At 35.3% G+C, this 18,666-nt stretch overlaps 1 protein-coding gene across 6 annotated transcripts in view; it reads right to left on the bottom strand.

The window, feature by feature from the left end:
* GRIK2 (glutamate ionotropic receptor kainate type subunit 2) overlaps positions 1–18,666 on the bottom strand; it is a 365,605-nt gene that overhangs the window by 67,871 nt on the left and 279,068 nt on the right. For 5 of the 6 annotated variants that reach the window (XM_071741263.1, XM_071741262.1, XM_071741261.1 and 2 more), the window contains one exon: positions 17,929–18,146. The exons of the other annotated variant lie outside the window; for it this stretch is intronic. In XM_071741263.1, coding sequence (XP_071597364.1) covers positions 17,929–18,146 — 218 coding nt within the window. The remainder of the gene's footprint in view (positions 1–17,928; positions 18,147–18,666) is intronic. 6 annotated transcript variants of the gene reach the window in all.

Here is an 18,666-nt window from a genome sequence, read left to right on the forward strand (position 1 = left end):
CAACACAAAGCTGAGAAAGTAACCCAAAGAGCTGGATGCAAGCAAGCTGTTGAGACATCAGATGGCCCAAGCAGAGAAAAAGCTCTCTGTGACAGGGGGATGTTTGGACATATGAAAGATTCATAACTTTGCATTATTCAGAAAATGGTAACCAGATCATCACATTAATATGTGGGGTTCTATTACAAAGGGAAAGTCTTGTTATGACCATGCTTCAGAGCATCTACTACCTTTTATTTTATCATGTTATCACGTGAATGGCAGGGACTCCATCCAGGATTTTTTGCCTTTTATGAATAACAGCACAAAGCTAATTTCACTCAGGTTTCAAGCATTTGAATTGAACTACAGTTTTTATGTACATACACAGTAATACAGTGCCTAGGACATAAGAGACAAAAAAATGTAAGGTAGTAAAATACAATTAAAAAAAAAGAAACACACCAGGAGCCATTCTCACTAATACGAGAGCTGGTAATTGAGTTGCAAGTCTTTGAAGGTAACATAGGAACGAGCATGGTAGAATTGTCTTTACAACAAACAAGAGAACAAGATACCATTTTCATGAGAAAGTCCATTGTTGCGTGGTATTTTATTTCTGAGTGTAGAGTACAACTAAAATAATTTTCTGAACAGGTAGAATTCAAAGGACAATTACTAACAAGCATTAGCTCTAATCTAAGAATTCATTTTTCAGAATATCTCAAGAGATCAAACTGACCTTGAGCAATCAAAACTATAAAGACAACCAGAGGACAGAGCTGAATGTTACCAATCAAAAAAGAGAGGTATGGTTCAGTAGTTGCCACGAAGGAGTTAGGGGAAAGAAACAAGCTCATCAGACATTCTTGCATTATTCCATGCCTCCCAAGTACAAATTAATGTATAAAAGAACCTGTATGTTTCTGGAGACTGGAATTCTTCAAATCCTAGTTACTGTTAGTTTCATGATAAAATAAAACACAATGAATATAATAGTACCCCAAGGTTATTAAAGTCATGCATTTGATGGTATCAGCAACAGCCCTACTATGTTCACTATATTTTTCTGCATCAATAACTGTGAACACCCTGCAGTAAATTTTCATGTATATTCTGTTGACCAATTTAGCAGAAAATATTCTGTTGAAGTGGATCTCTGAATGAATTATTTTAATTAAAAATTCAGAACATTTGGTAACTCTATATTGAAACTGACAATTGAAAACCAATGATCTAAAATCCATCAAGTTTGCTGGAAACTTTCAGCATAATTCACTGGGGTGTGGTTTTATAGGGATACAAAGTTAAGGGCTTAAAAAAAAAAAAATGGAATGATGAAAAAAGATTATTAGATTTAGAATATGATGAAAAGTTATCAGATTCTTCTGAAAAACATTTTCTGCAGCTGAACTCTATTCCTAATCTTTTACTGAGTTGCTACAATATAGTTCCTTAACAAAAGAAGTTTAACTTAATTCAAAACTTATTGTTTTAAGAATTAATCATTGTTTTTCTTAAAAAAAAAACACAAACCAAAACCAAAACCAAAACCAAGCAGCTGTCAGGAGAACTGCAATGAAAAATTATATAGTTTGTAAACTATAATTAGCTGAATTGCAATATTTAATAAACAAGACAGCTAGCTGTACTAACAAATATTGTCACTAATTTTGTCTATAGGGATTTTCTTTTCTTTCTCTTTATGACAGCTTGCAAAATGCTGATTTTAAAGTTATTTATGCAAACACAGAGAGTGTGCTTCATATTACACATATTCATACTGTATTTTCTGACTGAAAGAAATATTCAATGCTTTTTATAAAGAAGACATAATAAATGAATGAAAAAATTTACAAGGGGGTCTTGTTTAAAAGAACAAAGCAATCTTGATTAAAGAAAAAGATTTCAGAGCAGCTGAAGAGCTGTCAAGAGGCAGGTCACTTACAGGTCATCTCACTTGTGGGTAAACTTTAACTTGAGTCTCAGTGCTCACAGGAGATATGGTTGGATGAAAGGATATGTCATTGTTTTTGAGCAAGTACAGAAAAAAGTACAGAAGCATTGCAATGAAGCAATAGAAAAAAAAAATATTTGTCTGCATCAGCTCATATTAGTCTTAGAAGGCTGAACATTTCAGCCTCCAGTGCTTTAAATTTTTCATAACTTCAAGAAGCTGACATTTACCTTTTTCAGTATAATTAAATAATGTTATTTTCTCCATCATTAATATGGATTTACTACCTAAAATAAGGGCCTAATAAAAGGAAGGTTGTAAATGACTTTGCCTGTTAGTTACAGCTCTAAATTCCATTGCTAACTCTGTTTTGCTTCATTTGATAAATGGCTTTTCAAAAGCAGCAAAAATGCAAATAAATTAGAGATTATTCATCAGTTTTTTAATGATGCTTTTGTCTACATTTATTGAGGTACAAAACACTTGGCCTTGGGCTACTGCATGACAGGAATGTGTCATTTTAAAGCCAAAAGCAAACTACTTTTTTTTCTTGAAGCTGAGCCTATCCATAAACACTGAAGGCAGAAGCAACTTGCCTTTGAACATCATTGCACAACATTCCAAGACAAAAGGCCAATCTTGGAAGATATGATGTGATATTCATTTAAACTCTTAATGTCAAAACCCTCAGTCCTGTCCCTTGTTGTGAACTGTGGAGGCACAGAATCTGTAACACTGCAGAGTATTCAGCAAATCTGATTTCATTCTGGCACTATCTAAACTCTCTGTGCAGGCTTTGATTCAGTGTGTTCTCTAGTGCATTCATTTGGTTATTAGTGTGAACAGAGCTCAAGGATCAGGGACAATCCATTTTCCATCATGCTTGATTTCAGTGAGAAAGGTTCTTTTAGATAACACATTCTGACTTTTCCACCACATTGCCAATACATGTCATTTGCTCCAAGTATTAATTGTGTGGATTAGGGGCAGAACTTCCAATAAGTGGTATTTTAATTTAAAGATCAGTGAGGTGAGAAAACTGATTCAATATTTTATAATAAATACATATCCATCCCTGTAATGAGAGATCTTTTAAGGGGCTAGGCTATATTCTTTTTTAAGGTAAAAAATGCTCTGATTGCTCTAAGGTACTCAAAGTCTCCAAATCACCTACTTGAAAATGAAATATTTCAGAAGTCTGCAAAGAGAGTGAATGAAATCTTTCATCAGTGAATACCTCCAACTATTCTATCCTCACTAACACCTGCTCCTTTTTACAGCTTGTTTATAAAAGCATTCAACTGCTATCAGAAACTGCATCCTCTCATGCTGACAAATACTGTCTAGGATCCACTGACTTGCCAGCTCAACATCACTGTCTACTGACTGAAGTTTTGCCATTCCTTGTAGGACAATCCCTCTAAAGAGAATTCATTTGACTGATGTATTGGAACTCAATTTCTCTGCAGCAGTTCATGTGTGGATAAACACTGAAAAGTTCCTTGTGTTGTTCAGAAAAAGAAAAAAACACAAATATCCAAGCTAGCTACCAAACAAAGAATTTTCTGAACAAAATTCTTTAAATATTTATGCTCTAGAGAGATGATAACATGTTGGTTTTTTCCTATGAATGTGCTCCAAAACCAACATTTACACTCTACTACTATATAGTGATCAACCAGGGAGCCAATTCTTGTCCCAGGGTCATTGCACCAGATCTGCTTTCTTCCTCAGAGAAGAAATTGCAACATTCCAGTTTAATAATATCCTGATCATTTAGTGCAGTTCCTCAGATGGATATCTATCTAACTTTTTAACAGTTTTAAGGTGACTCTTTCAGAGCTGGAATCATGAAAGCCATCATATTCTAATTTTCTGAAAGCTTGATGGAACCAATATTCTTAGTATAGATTAAATGAAATGAAGCACTTTCTTTCTCATAGGGAAATCTTCCACACATATTATTTGATGCCAACTCACCTTCACATCTGCTATTCCCCTATTGATTGCTACAACTTGGCACTCTTGCAGAGTGTCTGATGAGGCAACTCTATTCAGTGATACCACTTCCTCTTCAACAAAAGGAGTGCAGGAAAATAGCAGTGTGTTTCCTATACCTTGAGGGAAAAGGCTGTGTGCAAATTACGCAAACAAACGTAGTCATCGTTCGTATGTCTGTATGTGGAGAAGAAAATCATTTGTTCCTTCTACACTGAAACACTGCCTATGTAAAATTATGCAAAATAGATCTGGTTTTGAATTTTTTAAGCAAATGAGGAGTCATTCTGAGTGCCACTTAAAATATCTATCTCCCAATACATAGTGTTCACCATGGAAATGAGCTTGAAAGTAGTCATCACTTAAAATATGATTCATACATATATTTACAGATCAGCAATGCCCATTAGAGAGCAAAGAATATGTTTGTTTTGCTGGCCTTGAATGCAAAGACATCAAAGTGGTTTTTTTTCAAGTAAAATAAAAAATTGAAATATATTATAGCAATGAAATACTTAATTTGAAATTAACATAGTAAATAATATAAACTATCTAATAGTCCTCATTTATAATGTTATGGAAAATACAAGCAAAAAGAAAAATGTCGCATATTTAAAATAAATATCAAATATAGCATTTTGGTTTCAAACACCCTGAAACTATTAAACCATTGGTACTGTATTTGCATTTTGCTTTGGCTTTCCTCTAGTCCAAGCCTCCATGTATCACTTAGCTGATTTTCTCTGTGGTTTGTTTTTTTTTTTTTTCTTCCTGTGTGAAACTTCAAATTCTTTAAAGTTTAATGGCTGCTATTTGTTCTATGTATAGTCTTATTTGGAAAGATCTCTTTGGTTTGTTTTTTTCTTTTTATGTCTTTAAGCCTAATTTATTAAGATATTAAAACACCTAATACCTGCTGAAATAAATGGGAACCTATTTATGAAAGGAGCATAAAAAGAATTAAAAATAAACATGCAGATCTATCTTAGGGTTTTCAGATTGTGCAACTATTTTAACAGGTTGAGGTACTCAGCAACAGTTTTGCCTCAGCCTTCACTGGAAACCTCTTTTTCTCAAACCTCTTGAGTGCATGGACTGCAAGGTAGGGACTGGAGGAGCAAAGCCTGCCCTATGGAATAAGCTTCCTAATTATAGCTGGGCTTAGCCCCAAGATAACAGCTCGGAAGGTTTCAACTACATACCAAAGACTGTTCCTAACAGGGGGGTTTTGCCCCATCACCTAATTTTGATGTAAAAAAATCATACAATGGTTCAGTGTAGAAGGGACCTTAAAGACTCATCTAGTTCCAGCTCCCCCATGTGGTCAAGGACACTTTCCACTACACCAAGTTGCTCGATGTCCCATCCAACTGTCCTAAAACACTTTCAGGGATGGGGCATCCACAGCTTCTCTGAGCAACTTGTTCCACTGTCTCACCACCCTCACAGAAAAGAACTTCTTCCTAATGCCAAATATAAATCTACTCTCTTCCAGTTTAAAGCCATTACCCCCTGTCCTGTTGCCACACGCCCTTGATAAAAGTTCCTCCCCAGCTCTCTCATAGGCCTCCTTCAGGTACTGGAAGGCTGTTTCCAAAAAAATGAGTTTAGGCCAGTGAGCTTGACTTACAAAATAGTCCTGGCCTGTTTTATTTACTGCTAAAAATATAGCCTGAAAATGCACAAGACAGATTCATGTAATGCATTTGGAACATATACTTGAAAAACTATGTAAAAATTTCTGTCCTCTCTAATAAAGATTTCTTTATACATTAGCTTCTAAAAGAAACCATTTCAAAATTCTTACTTCAAAATATTCAGTCAGAAGTCATGATTTTTAGCAATAATGTTCCAGACAGATTTCAAACATTAGAACAGGCTTCCTACAGAGGTGTTTGGTACCTCAGTGTTTAAGAGGCACTTAAACAACACCCTTAATAATTTGCTTTAACTTTTGGTCAGCTCTGAAGTACTCAGACAGATGGTCTAGATGATAATTGTACATCCCTTCCAACTGAAATACACTATTCAGTTCTATTCTAGCTTTAATAATTTTTCCTCTTATTTCACCTTCTAACCAAGAAGACCAAGTTTGTTCTAGATGTAGGCAAATATTGATTTTTTTCTGTAAACAAGAGTTTTAGTTTTGCTTTGTCAGCTTGCTAATCTTTCATACATATGCAGTGTTGGTATCCTCAGACTTTATAGTGATCCCATGTTCTCAAAATTTACTATGCCAATTCTTTTACTTTTTTACTCCTGTTATTCTCTTTTTTATCCAGGAAAAACATAAATAATTTTAGGTGAAAGTCTCTTTCCTCTAAATGCAGCTCCTCTAGAGTTGATCTAACAGCTGTAAATTAAACCTTATCACAATTTTGAAAACCAAAATGCTATCCCAGAGGATGACAACATCAGAATGTTTGAAGCTTGACATGGTTTTAAAAATAGTAATCTGTATATATCCTCAGATATTTCATCATTTCTTGATTAACACCTACTCAGCTTTAATAATTCAGTTGACCCAATTTGCTGAGCTGTACCCTTCAATTAAAGGTTTCCGTGAAAATTCTGGCATAGAATATGTCAAGATAACCACACACTTCCAGCAAGATAATACAAACAATGCAACCACATTACTGGTGTACACATCAAAAACCTGCACCTGTCACCCTAATTTAATAAAAATAAGACAATTTGACTCATTAATGTAAAAAATATGACAAGCTATACAGCAGATGACATGGCAACATCTGCTCTGCTGGTGGATGACAAATGTACTCCATCTCTAATATGATCAAGCATATGGAGTCACATGAGCAAAGCAAAATGGTGGACTGATGATCTTTAAGGTCCCTTCCAACCTAAACAATTCTATGACTGTGTTTATTTTTTACTATTTGTATATTTGTTTTTAAGAGACAGGCTTTTGCAGTCACTGGCTTAATTTAAGGAACACTCATTGTGTTCAGATCAATCTTTTCAAACATGACATTTACAAACACAGACCAGAATTTTGGCCATAGTCCAACTGTAAGCCTTTTTTTGGCTGTTCATTTCAGTGCCAACAGTGCCAGTAAGAAAACTCTTCACAGCCTCTAAAATAATAATCTAAAATGAGAGAAAAATCCTCACAGTTCTAGTTAAGTCAGTTTTATTCTGGCATTATAATTATTTGTACTATTCCTTGTAAAATCAATTATTTTGCATACACAGATATTTTTTAATCACACTCTCCCTATACTTATACTGCATTTATGAAAGCTTCCTAGTGCTTAAACAGTGACCAGAATTTTTGTAAGATTCTTCTTAATTACTTGTAGCCAGCCACTTATACATTAAGCATACAGACCAAGGCACTACTCTAAGCTTCTCTATACTCAACAAGTTCTGCAACTCTGGAGAACACTACCCTTCTATGCCAGTTATTTAAGGTAGTATGGAAGAACTGCCTTTGAATTCTCAGAAAAAGGCATGTAGATGAGTAATTGAGAGGAGAGAAGATACCTAAGTTTTGGTGTGAGGAGCAATCTGCCCCACGTGTTTCAAAAAATATGTCTTATCTAGTGAAGCAAATCATCAGGGGAGGGAGTGAATTGGAAAGTGGTGACTGTTTTCTGGCTTTGAGACCAAAATTGTACAGGTTGTACTCCTTGCTAGGTTAAAAAAAACCAGCTGGATACCCAGGGGAAAAAGTTATGATGAACTGAGTTAAATCCAGTTGGTGGGCAATCACAGGTGATGGTCCCCAGGCCTCAGTACTGGGGCCAATTCTCTTTCATATCTTTATCAGTGATGTGGAAAAGGTGATCAAGTGTACCCTCAGTAAGTTTGCCAATCACACCAGGTTGGACAGGAGTGTTGATTGACTTCATGGTAGGATCTGGCAGGCTGGATCAATGGTCCAAGGCCAGTGGTATGAGGCTCAGCAAGGCCAAATGTTGGGTGTGTCCTGCACTTGGGGCACAACAACCAATGCTACAGATTTAGGAAGAAGTGACTGGAAAGGTGCCCAGAGGAAAAAGCCCTGGGGGTGTTGGTCAACAGCCAGCTGAATATGAGGCAGCAGTGTGCCCAGGTGGCCAAGAAGGTCAGTGGCATCCTGTTTTTTATCAGGAATAGTGTGACTAGCAGGACTAGGGAAGAGCTTGTCCCCCTGTGCTGCATCTTAAACACTGTGTTCAGTTTTGGGCCCCTCGCTACAAGAAAGACATTGACTTGCTGGAGCACATCCAAAGAACGGCAACCAAGCTGATGAAGAGTCTAGAGCACAAGTCTTATGAGGTTTGTCTGATGGAACTGGAGTGGTTTAGACTGGAGAAAATGAGGCTCAAGGGAGACCTTATCACTCTCTTCAGTTACCTAAAAGGAGGTTGTAGCAAGTTAGGCATCTGTCTCCTCTCTCGAGTAAAAAGTGATATTACAAGAGGAAACAACCTCAAGTTGTGCTACAGCAGGTTTAGATTTGATATTAGGAAAGTTCTTCACCAAAAGGTATTTGAGGTATTGAAGCAGGCTGCCCAGGGAAGAGGCCACCATCTCTGAAGGCAGACATGTAGACATGGTTTTTAAGGTCATTGTTTAGCAGTGGACTTCATAGTGGAAGGGTAACAACTTTACTAAGTGGTCTTAAGGGCTTTTTCCAACATATATGATTTTATAATGCTCTAAGTCTAAAGCATGTTTTAGTATTTAAATATACATATGTATATATACATATATTGGTCATCTATATTGTGCAGATTAATGTGACTACATTAGAAAGTTCAATTAATATGTATACTGAAAAGTGCTTAAGAAGCATCCATATCCAATAAAGTTTATGTAACTATTACCACAGATGTATTGCAAAAAGGGTGGCTTAGACAATCTCAACGAGCATTCTGTTTGAAGAAATTAACAACTCCAGAGAAGAAAATTCATCAGTATAATAAAAATTTAGATGGTGTCGAGGGAAATTCTGGCACTGGAAATGTTTCTTTACACAAAGTAATGCTAATGCAGCTGGACCACATCTCAATAGTATATGTTATCAACTGGCAAGGAGGAACCAAGTGTTCATCTCTGCTAATGAATGGAAGCCTTCAGAATGCTTCAGTGGGCAGGAACTCAACACTGAAGTTTGCTCATATGGTAGGATCTTACACAAACCTGGATAAACCAAGAGACAATTCACATTCCTATGATGAGCCACAGATCAATTCTGCAAACTTTATGTGACTACTTGCTGATAGGTCTATTTGCATTGAAAAGCAAGACATTTTCAGACTCTGATAGTTAAAAACATTCTCAGATGTACTCTCAATTTTCTAAACAAACCCTAACTGTAAAATCTGTCATGCATACAGAGTGCTGGTTGCAGCTGAAGGGTTCCCTATGATCTAGTTCAGTTCTCTTTCTCTCCTTGCTCATGATCTGAAAACAGACACAAAGAGAAAAAAAGATGACATGAAAAAAGGAAACTGTTCTTGCCACATGCCCTGGACAAAAGCTTCAGGAGAAGGAGAGAAAGGTGATACAACAAAATAGCAGTTAGGTTATATATTTATATGGAAAAAGTGTTGTAACCAAACCTGAGATCAGAACCCTGAGTTCAGTCATTCCTTTATGACTGTTCCAGTCAGCAGTGCCACTAAAGACCCAGAACAGGCCAGAAAGTGAAGCACATCAGGTGAGAGAAGGGAAACAAAATAGCTTACCAGTTAAAGCAAAGCCTACAATAATAAAGGCAAAATATACCCTGAAAGTATCAGCAATTACCTTGCTGTTGATTTTCTCAACCTCACACGTCCATATCTTTAGGCAGCAGAATTCACTTCTCAAAGGGTGTGGATTCCCAGTGGCTTTCACAATTAGCAGGGTGTACTAAGATCACCCTGCCATAGAAAGGGACACCCCCTGCTTCCCTTGCAGCAGTTCTAGCATTCTAGTAGCCAGAGAAGCCTTTTTACAACTGAAAAGTAAGCATGCAACAATAATAAAAAGATTCATTTTCACTTGGATTAGAAAACTGGACTGACTCTTGCCACAGCACTACAATGCAGAGCCAACCGAGCTTAAGGTTGAAGGCAGAAGAGACTGGAGTACTCACAGGTAAACTGGCTTGATTCCAAAACAACATAGCAAGAAGTCTCTTGAAAGATATGACCAAAAGCACTTCGTAGTCATTAATAGTGATTAAACTCGACTTGACTTCAAAGAAAAAAGCCCCTATTTTTCCTGTCTTCCATGGCATCATTATATATTCTCAAAAAAAAAAAAAAAGTTTCTCTTAACTAGAAAATTATTTTTTCAAATGACTAGATTATAACATTACTCTGATTCAGCTCCATTTGGTAGAAATTCTTGTCTTTTGCTGATAAAAAATCTTGACAAAATTTAATACTCAAAGTGAAATCTGAAAAATATTTTTATATCTTCAGCCTTAACTTTCTATAGATAAATATGCAGTTAGTTAGTATTTTTTTTCCTCCCCATCTGATTCCTTGCATCCTGTATTTCTGTCCACATGGAAATTAAATCATGTCATATTTTACTGTACCCGTACACTGAAAAAGACCAACTTTATTCAAATATTACCACATCCTTTCAGTATGGACCAGTAATGCACATATGCTAATTAATGTATATTGATGTTGGATGTAGTTTTAAAAAATAATAGAAATTTCAGCTTCTTCTTCATATGTTTGTTTTAGGTCTACATTATATTCACACCGAGAAATACTTATGGAACAATAAAGCCAAATGGGACCATAGGTTACATAGTTTAGCACATCTGAGAGTTCTGTGGGGAGATCAGCACAAAACTTTTGCCCCTATGGATATCTGGGGTCGTGCAAAACAGATGCTGAGCTGTCAAAAATATTAGTTGATATGAAGACAAATAAGACAACTTCTCTTACCTATCTGTGTTCAATTTCCTTTCAAAAATAACTAGTTGGGACCCAATTCATATGTTAGCTATTTAATTCAATATTTTACATATTGTGGATGACTAATGTTGTTTTCACTGGAAAGTTACACATATTTCCTTGAGAGGATCCCAATACCACACATTTGTATGTGTTTCATCAGTTTTTAAGAGCTGTAGCTGAAGACAGGTGTAAATGATAAATAAGAATGTTGTGATTTTGAGTTAAAATTAGTCATGATACTGCACGTTATCTAGCAGCTTATTATGAGTGCATGCTGTCTGGATACATGCCATAATGTGGTACAAATCTTTGCAGAAATGAAAAGTTAAGTGGTCCTTCTGTTCATCCCTTAGTGTAGGAAGAGAGTAAAAGAGTATAAGGAATGAAGAATGGGGGAAATGGGGAGAAGGAAGGGAAAAGGCATAGACATGGACAAAGGGAAGGGTGGAAAGGCAGTAGAGTTCTACCACATTACATCTATTTTTAGTTGTATGCCCAGCACTGAGATGCAACAGGCATATCATACATTCTTTCTTACGTGAAGGAACAGGAATGGCTCTGACAAGCCCAGAGAAAGGGTAAGGGTTAAGACAGCAGAAAACAATTTTACTCTGTCCTGTCACCTAGAGAGTTGGTTGGCACGAGGCCCTTTCTGTGAATAAGTTCTGCTTCTGCTTGCAGTGCCAAAAGACAGACAATTTACCTCAAATAACGTAATGGTACCAAATTTATCTGGATTTCTTCTAGTTAGAATTCAACTGCACCACTACTCTTGTTACAGTCTATGTTAAGGAGTCACCTAACCTACCTACTTCTCTGGCTTCCTCCACCTAGACACCTTGATCTTTTAAAGAAATAAGAAGAACTCAGTGAGGCAGAGGTGTTTTGACATATTTAGCTTGAGTCTCACTCTCACAGACTGTCATTGCAGACACAGTTCTTATAAGTGTATGGAGCTATCACACACCTTGCTTCACAGGTTTGCCACCGTGCCTGCTTTTCTTGTACATTCAAAGACATTGTGGTTAACTGAGTAGGTGTTCCTGCAAAGAGGAAATTATCATGGAAAAGGGGAAATAAGGCATTTCAACTCTATGTGGTTCTAGAACATAGGCCCAAACCATGATGGTCAAAATGGGAAAAAAATTTTCAGGGCATTTACATTCAGTTCCCCATTTAGTCAGAAGTGCAATGTGTTTTTATGCATAAGAACAAATCTATATTTGTATAAAAATTTTAAAAAGTTAAAACTTATCCATAAAGAGAAATTATTTAAACTGAATTATTATTTTAACTGAACATGTATCTGTGGCATCTGCTACCAATTATCTGATACACAATATCCATACCAACACAGTCAGTGGATATATGAGAAGCTCAGAGGTAGTGTTTCCCTCATCTTTGTCATGCAACATGTTCACTAAGTAATTGTTATGCCCTGCTAAATTTCATAATGCTTTATTTGCAGCATTTAAATAAAGGTTCTATGTGTGTATATGCCCATTGCACTTGTACATGATACATTTTAAACAGTTAGACATTATATGCCTATTCCAATGTTCAAACTCAGGTTTGAAAAAGCCACTGAAGTTACCTGGGCTCTATGCATGCCAATGCCAACACCAACATCACTCATGACAAACTAATGGCATTCACACTTTTTTCCTGCAGCTATTCTTTCATTTGTATCAGGGGACCTAAATGTGAGTAGTGAGAAAATTCGCCTACAACTCCTTTCAGCCTTAAGAGACTGTTTTTAAGAGATTTTTTAAGAGATTTTAAGAGAATATATAGGTAGGGCTACATGGTATTTCCTTTGACAATAGGCTGAGAATTTGGAAAAGAGAGATGGACACTAAGTGCTGAATTGCTGCTCCCAACATTTCCAATGGCAAGGGTAAACTGGGGCCATGGGAACAGGAACTTGAAAAGGGTCAGCAGCATGGATCTTTGTGGAGAAAAAACAGTGGAGGAAGAAACTGAGGATATTGTAGCAAAGTAGAGCTGGAGTACAAAACTGGATCCTGAAGAAGAAAAGGAAAGAAACTGGTAAATGTAAATAAGAAATAGAACAGTCTATAAGATAATTCTAAGGTGTGTGAGTCAACTTTGCTAAATTAGTCCCCTATCTACCCTTCATCAAGTGAACTTGCAAAAAGGAAATTCTGGTTTTGTGCTTCAGCTTCCTTAGCAAAAATAAGGATATAAAATATACGACTCTCATGGTGAGCTGAGAAGACCTTTAATTTGTGATCCAGAAGTAATGACACTAATCTACTGCTACTAAAGAATGAAAAATTACTTTGTTTTTTACTATTTGGTATGCAACTGTATAGTATTTATAACTGAGAACAGTTCCACTGCACTTGTAAACGTGCAAGAATGTAGAAAGAAAAGATCTCTGTCATTGTGCAGATATGAAAAATTATAAGAAAAACAAAGGTACACAGCAATAGCAGAAAAAAGCCTCACCCTAAAAGCACAGACCACATATAAGCATATGTGCAGTAGTAGTTTCTTTGTGTGTGAGGATAAAGAACTTCAGTACAAAATAAAAGCAGGATGGAATTAACATTGCTTTTCTCAATTTTCAGAACTGATATTCAGCAAGAAAAGAGACACTGGGATTTTGAGAAAAATAGTCTAAGAGATCACAGAAATCACAGGCAATGAAAAATTTGAGGTTTTTATCCAAGAACAGCTAGTGTGGGATAAGTACCTTTCATGAAAATATCAAAAGCTTTTTATTTTACTCCAAAGAGGAAGGAAGACAGGTTTCTGAAACTTGAAAGTGGTCAATAGTGACAAAAGCAGCCAAGAGAAAGAAAGAAGTTAATACCTAAGAAAAACTACACAATTTGAGAAACACTAAAATTTGTATAAGGAGCGGAAACTAAAAGAAGAGCAGGTAATATGGCTTAGAATCTACTTTCACATTTCTTTCCTTCTAATTCTTAGATAATACTAAGGTTTTCTCTGTTGTTCCCAATGAACTGTAGCATCAGAACCACCAGGCATATAACAGGTTTGCAAAACTACTTCCTTTATGCACTCAGACTAGATAAGTAGATCTTGAAAAGGATTTAATTAAAGATTTTCTCCAGTTTCTGGCCACTAAAAGGAACTGTAATGTCATGTTTCTCAGACCATGAGTAGTCAGGTACTGATCTGGAGGACCTAATAAAACACTGGGGACAAGGTTAGGGGCATTTTCAATGTATATCCATAGTGCCCTACAAGACATTAACTTTAGTAGGTTTCAGTCTAGCAGTTAGTCTGCTTCTCGTTTAAGTTGTCGCAGGAAAAACACTCTTCTTTAGTATTAACAGTATACAGCTTTGGCCAAGTTCCAAAGCTGTTGGGGTTTTTTTAATACATAGTTTAGTGGACTGCTAAATGGATTATTTATGCAGAAATTACTGCTAGTCTCATGGGCAGGTACCAAGATTCACTGTGATTTGAACTAGTAACTATTACCAAGATACAATAATTTCATTTAACATTAGGAAACCATCTGGTGCCTTCATTTCTTGTTTTAACATAATGTCACTGTTTTACTCAATACACTCTCATTAAAGCAAGACACAGCAACTAAGGAAAAACATACAGAGATGAGAAATTTATACTCTCAATCATCTTTGTGCAACCTCCTGCAGAATTCATAGTCTAATATATTTATGAAGGAGGAAAGGACTGCTAAAATCTAATCTAAGTTCCTGCATAATGAAGACTATTAATTTGAGCAGACTCTAAATCAAAAGCCTAAAATGTTTGGGCTATGCTGTATCTATTTTCCTCACAATGGCTACATGTGATAGATGAATCCAGCCCACTCCCAGATAAGTTGCAGCAGTGGTCATTTACTCTCACTCTTCAAAATTGCACCTTGTTTCTAGTCTGAATTTGCCAAAATTCAGCTTTAAAACACTGGATCTCATTATGTCTTTTTCTGCTAGATTAAACAGTCATCTGCTGTCAAAAATCTCATTCCCATTAAGGCATTTACAGACTGTGATCAAGTCACCTCTTAACCTTCTCTTCAGCAGATTAAACAGACCAATCTTCTTTTGCCTTTAACTACAATGCTTATTTCCACACCTACATTCATTGTTTCCCCAGTAATGAACTCTTTCCAATTTTAAACATACTTTCAGAGTGTGGTCAGCATGACAAGACACAATAGTTTTTACAGTTTCCCTAATGCTCTATAAAAAGGCAGTGCTACCTCCTACTTGATATTCACTTGTTTATATATATCAGAGAATATAAGATGTACCATTTAAAACCATTCTTTAGTTTACTGATAAAATGGAAAGTATTCTGAAAGGAATTTAAAAAATGTGAATACTTAACCCTTTTTACACACAGTGCAGAAAACATATGCAACTCTTCTGCCTTTTCTAAACTATCTATATTTTTCTGTACTACCTACATTCAGTGTCACTTCTGTTGCTTAAAATGTTTTACTGATAGTTTGTGTTCCTTTTTCAGTTTCCTGTTCTTAAGTACTTTTAATAATATTATTTAGTAATAGTACATATGAACCTTTTAAGTCTAGTAGTACCTCTGAAGGCAATTTCACTTGCAGTCTTACTTTAAAATATTTTCACACTTTCATTTTCTTCACATGAGTAAATTTCAATCCTGAATTAATTTGCTTTTACAAAACAGAAGTATGAAAACATACAAATACTACGTTGACTAGAAATATAGTATTCTGTTTTGTGGTAACTCAAACTTATTTGGTAAAAATATCTAATTTTACCAGAAAGCTTACTCTAACAGATAGACTACATGCAAACATTTTGGTTTATTTTTCATGGAATATATAATTAATTAATTATAATTCTTACACGGGTGGTTCAGGTGAATAGCATTTATATCAAAGAAACTGTAATTTTTGCCTGGGAGTTGCTTCAGACATTGAATGAATAAAATATTATATAGTTTCTATTTACTTTTCTTTTTGAGCATGATTTTAACTTATTGAGCAAACTACAAGAACAGTTGTTGTGACTTCTAATGTTTAAATTTGGATCCATTTCATTACATAAATGAAACCAATTAATTTAGATAATACTAGATAAGATACTGAAAAAAACCAGAAAAATATTTGAAGTCATTTGGTTAAAAGATGAACAAAAGCTCTTAACCATCAACTCATTTTCATGTCACAAAACAATAACAATGATCTGTTCACATGTAAAGTCTAGAAAATATGTTTGAGAATAAACCTTAATTTCGCTTAAAATGTATCAGCTACATAAAGAAATCCCATGTTTTTTTCTGATTTCTTTTTTTCATTTATAGTGATGGAGAATTCATTAATGTACTAAGAGCAGTAACATATGTAATCTGACTCCATAATTCTGTTGTATGCAAGTCTAGGTTATTTCAACTATAATTGCTAATTGATTAGAAGAAAGTCCTTCTTGGATACCATATACATAAACAGAAAGTATATCTGGATAGATAAAAACAGTAGAAGAGCAAAAATTAAGAAGTGGGCAGAAAAGGGAGTATACTAATATGCAGAGAGAGAAGACAGCCAGAGAAAGACAAATAGTATCCGAGCACTTGAAAATCCCACAGATTATATGCATACAGGAAAAGCAAATAGAGTATATAGAAGAGAAAATTAAGAATGGGGAGAAGGAAAACTAAATTAGGATGCAGAGAAAAGTGTTTCTGGAAACCATAAGGAAAGACACTACTAATTTAAGTTTGCTTCCTAATATTTTAGAGTCCACAGTTTATATCTGAATTAGAAAGGTTTCTATCAGACAAAAATGAAATCAAAACCCTGTAGTGTTTTTATGGTTACTCAATAGATACGTTGTGTAATTTCTTTATGTCCCAAGATTTAAATAATTTTGACTGTTTGAAGAACCTCGCTCTTTAAACTCTCAACATTGTTATTTAAACTGCCTCATATATTTCCTGACATCGAGACCTCTAATGGATCCATTACTTCTATTAATTTCAGCTCTGTTTCTAGCAAGCATAGTAGGAAAAACACTCAGAACCTTCCCAGGGTACATTTTAAATTAAGCAACCTGAAATATTACAACATAGTGAAGTTGAATTGATTTTTACTTCCAAGTAGAAGTTGAAAGCCCTATAAATTTTTTTAAAAATTAAACACAACTGTGCACATCCATTGTTCTTAAGGTCATAAGATCAAGTAGTACCTATTTATCCTTGGTAACTAAACAAATTTTGTACAAATTTTGCACCTAATGAAAGGAACTAAGCATACATCCTTCAACTTCTGCACCACTTTGTAGGTTACAATGCACTTCAGTTTGTCAAATTTCAATGTAACAGCCATTGAAAAGCTTTAAGTGTCAGTATGGTAACTCATAAAACTAGAACATATTAGCTACAAGTCTTCAAAACATACCAAAGATGAGACAAATATTGTTAAACACCTTTTTCTTTAGAAAACCCGGGACAACTCTGTGCTCTGAAACACAAGGAGTTACAGAACAAACCATCCCCTCTCCCTTCATGGATACTTCTCACTAATTTAAGCTCATTTAGATTCTTGATGAAGTTAGAAAAGAAAGATCTCTCTCCACTCCAGCAGTATATTTCACTGTATGTCAAATTGAATGATCTTAGTAAGAGGCTAAAATAAATGGAAAAACTGAAAGAATTTGAGCTTTTTACATGGATCCCAAATTTCATTCAAATGTTTCTCAGGTATATGTAATCCAAAATATTTTTCTCAGTCTAGCCACTAATATCCTTAGTGCAGTTCAGTTGCATGAACAAAGACTATGATTAAATATAATCCAACAAAGTTCATTCTTATATCCAGATATGGATCTGTCTGAACAAAATGTTCAGCTTTCTACACCTATTTCCCTGCTATAAATTAAATTCTTTCAGTAGAAATAATCAAATAAATTTTGTTTCCCATAAGAGATTTGCTTCCTTTGCTCTCTTGCAAATCCTCAAAAAAATGATTTTCATTTACTTTTGAAAGCAGTGGGAATCATATCCCTTGAACCCCACTTTCACCCCCCCACACACAATTGGGATAAAGGTTCTTCTCAAACAGAATATAAACCTTACCTTGAAGAAAGTCATGGTTGCTCCATCTTCAACTGCCCCATACTCTATCTTTGTCTGCTTGGCCAAATCATCAGCAGAATCAATAGGGGATTCCATACGTTCCACTGTCAGAAAGGCGGCTAGGTTAGCAGTGTACGAGGAAATGATGATAAGTGTGAAAAACCACCAAATGCCTCCCACTATCCTGGTGGAGAGGGCTTTGGGCATGAGCTCAGAACCTAACGAAAACCAGGGGAGAAAGGTGAAACCAACGCACAGAAAATAATAAAGAGTTTAGCACTTTTTGCCACAGTGGGGAGGTGGAATCACTGTGCAAAAAAATCTTTAAGCTACAGGCTTACATGTACTGCTTGTACAAACACACACAACTGAAATGAAAAATAAGAACTGATTACACTCATAAAGACACACCTTTTTAGAGCTGTGGGAAGCAAAAGATAGCAATGGGAGATTCAATGACTAGTGTCTTTTTAAAATTTCTATGTATATATACACATACACCAATGTGAAAAAAGCAGTTACTAAACTAGCTTTCTAGAAAAAAGTTCCAGCTGGACTGAAACTCTAAGTCAATACTAATATTGAAGTACTTATACAGTTCTTTATCTTAAAGGCATTAAATAAACATTATTTAAGTATTTTGGAAAATCTCACTTGAGTAAATATGCTAATGATGAAAGGAGCAGCTATGAAATAGTGTTTTGTATCTGAAATACAAAATCTGAAATCTATTATCAA

Source organism: Heliangelus exortis, chromosome 3 (genome assembly GCF_036169615.1).
Source record: "Heliangelus exortis chromosome 3, bHelExo1.hap1, whole genome shotgun sequence".
Taxonomy (NCBI): Eukaryota; Metazoa; Chordata; class Aves; order Apodiformes; family Trochilidae; genus Heliangelus; species Heliangelus exortis.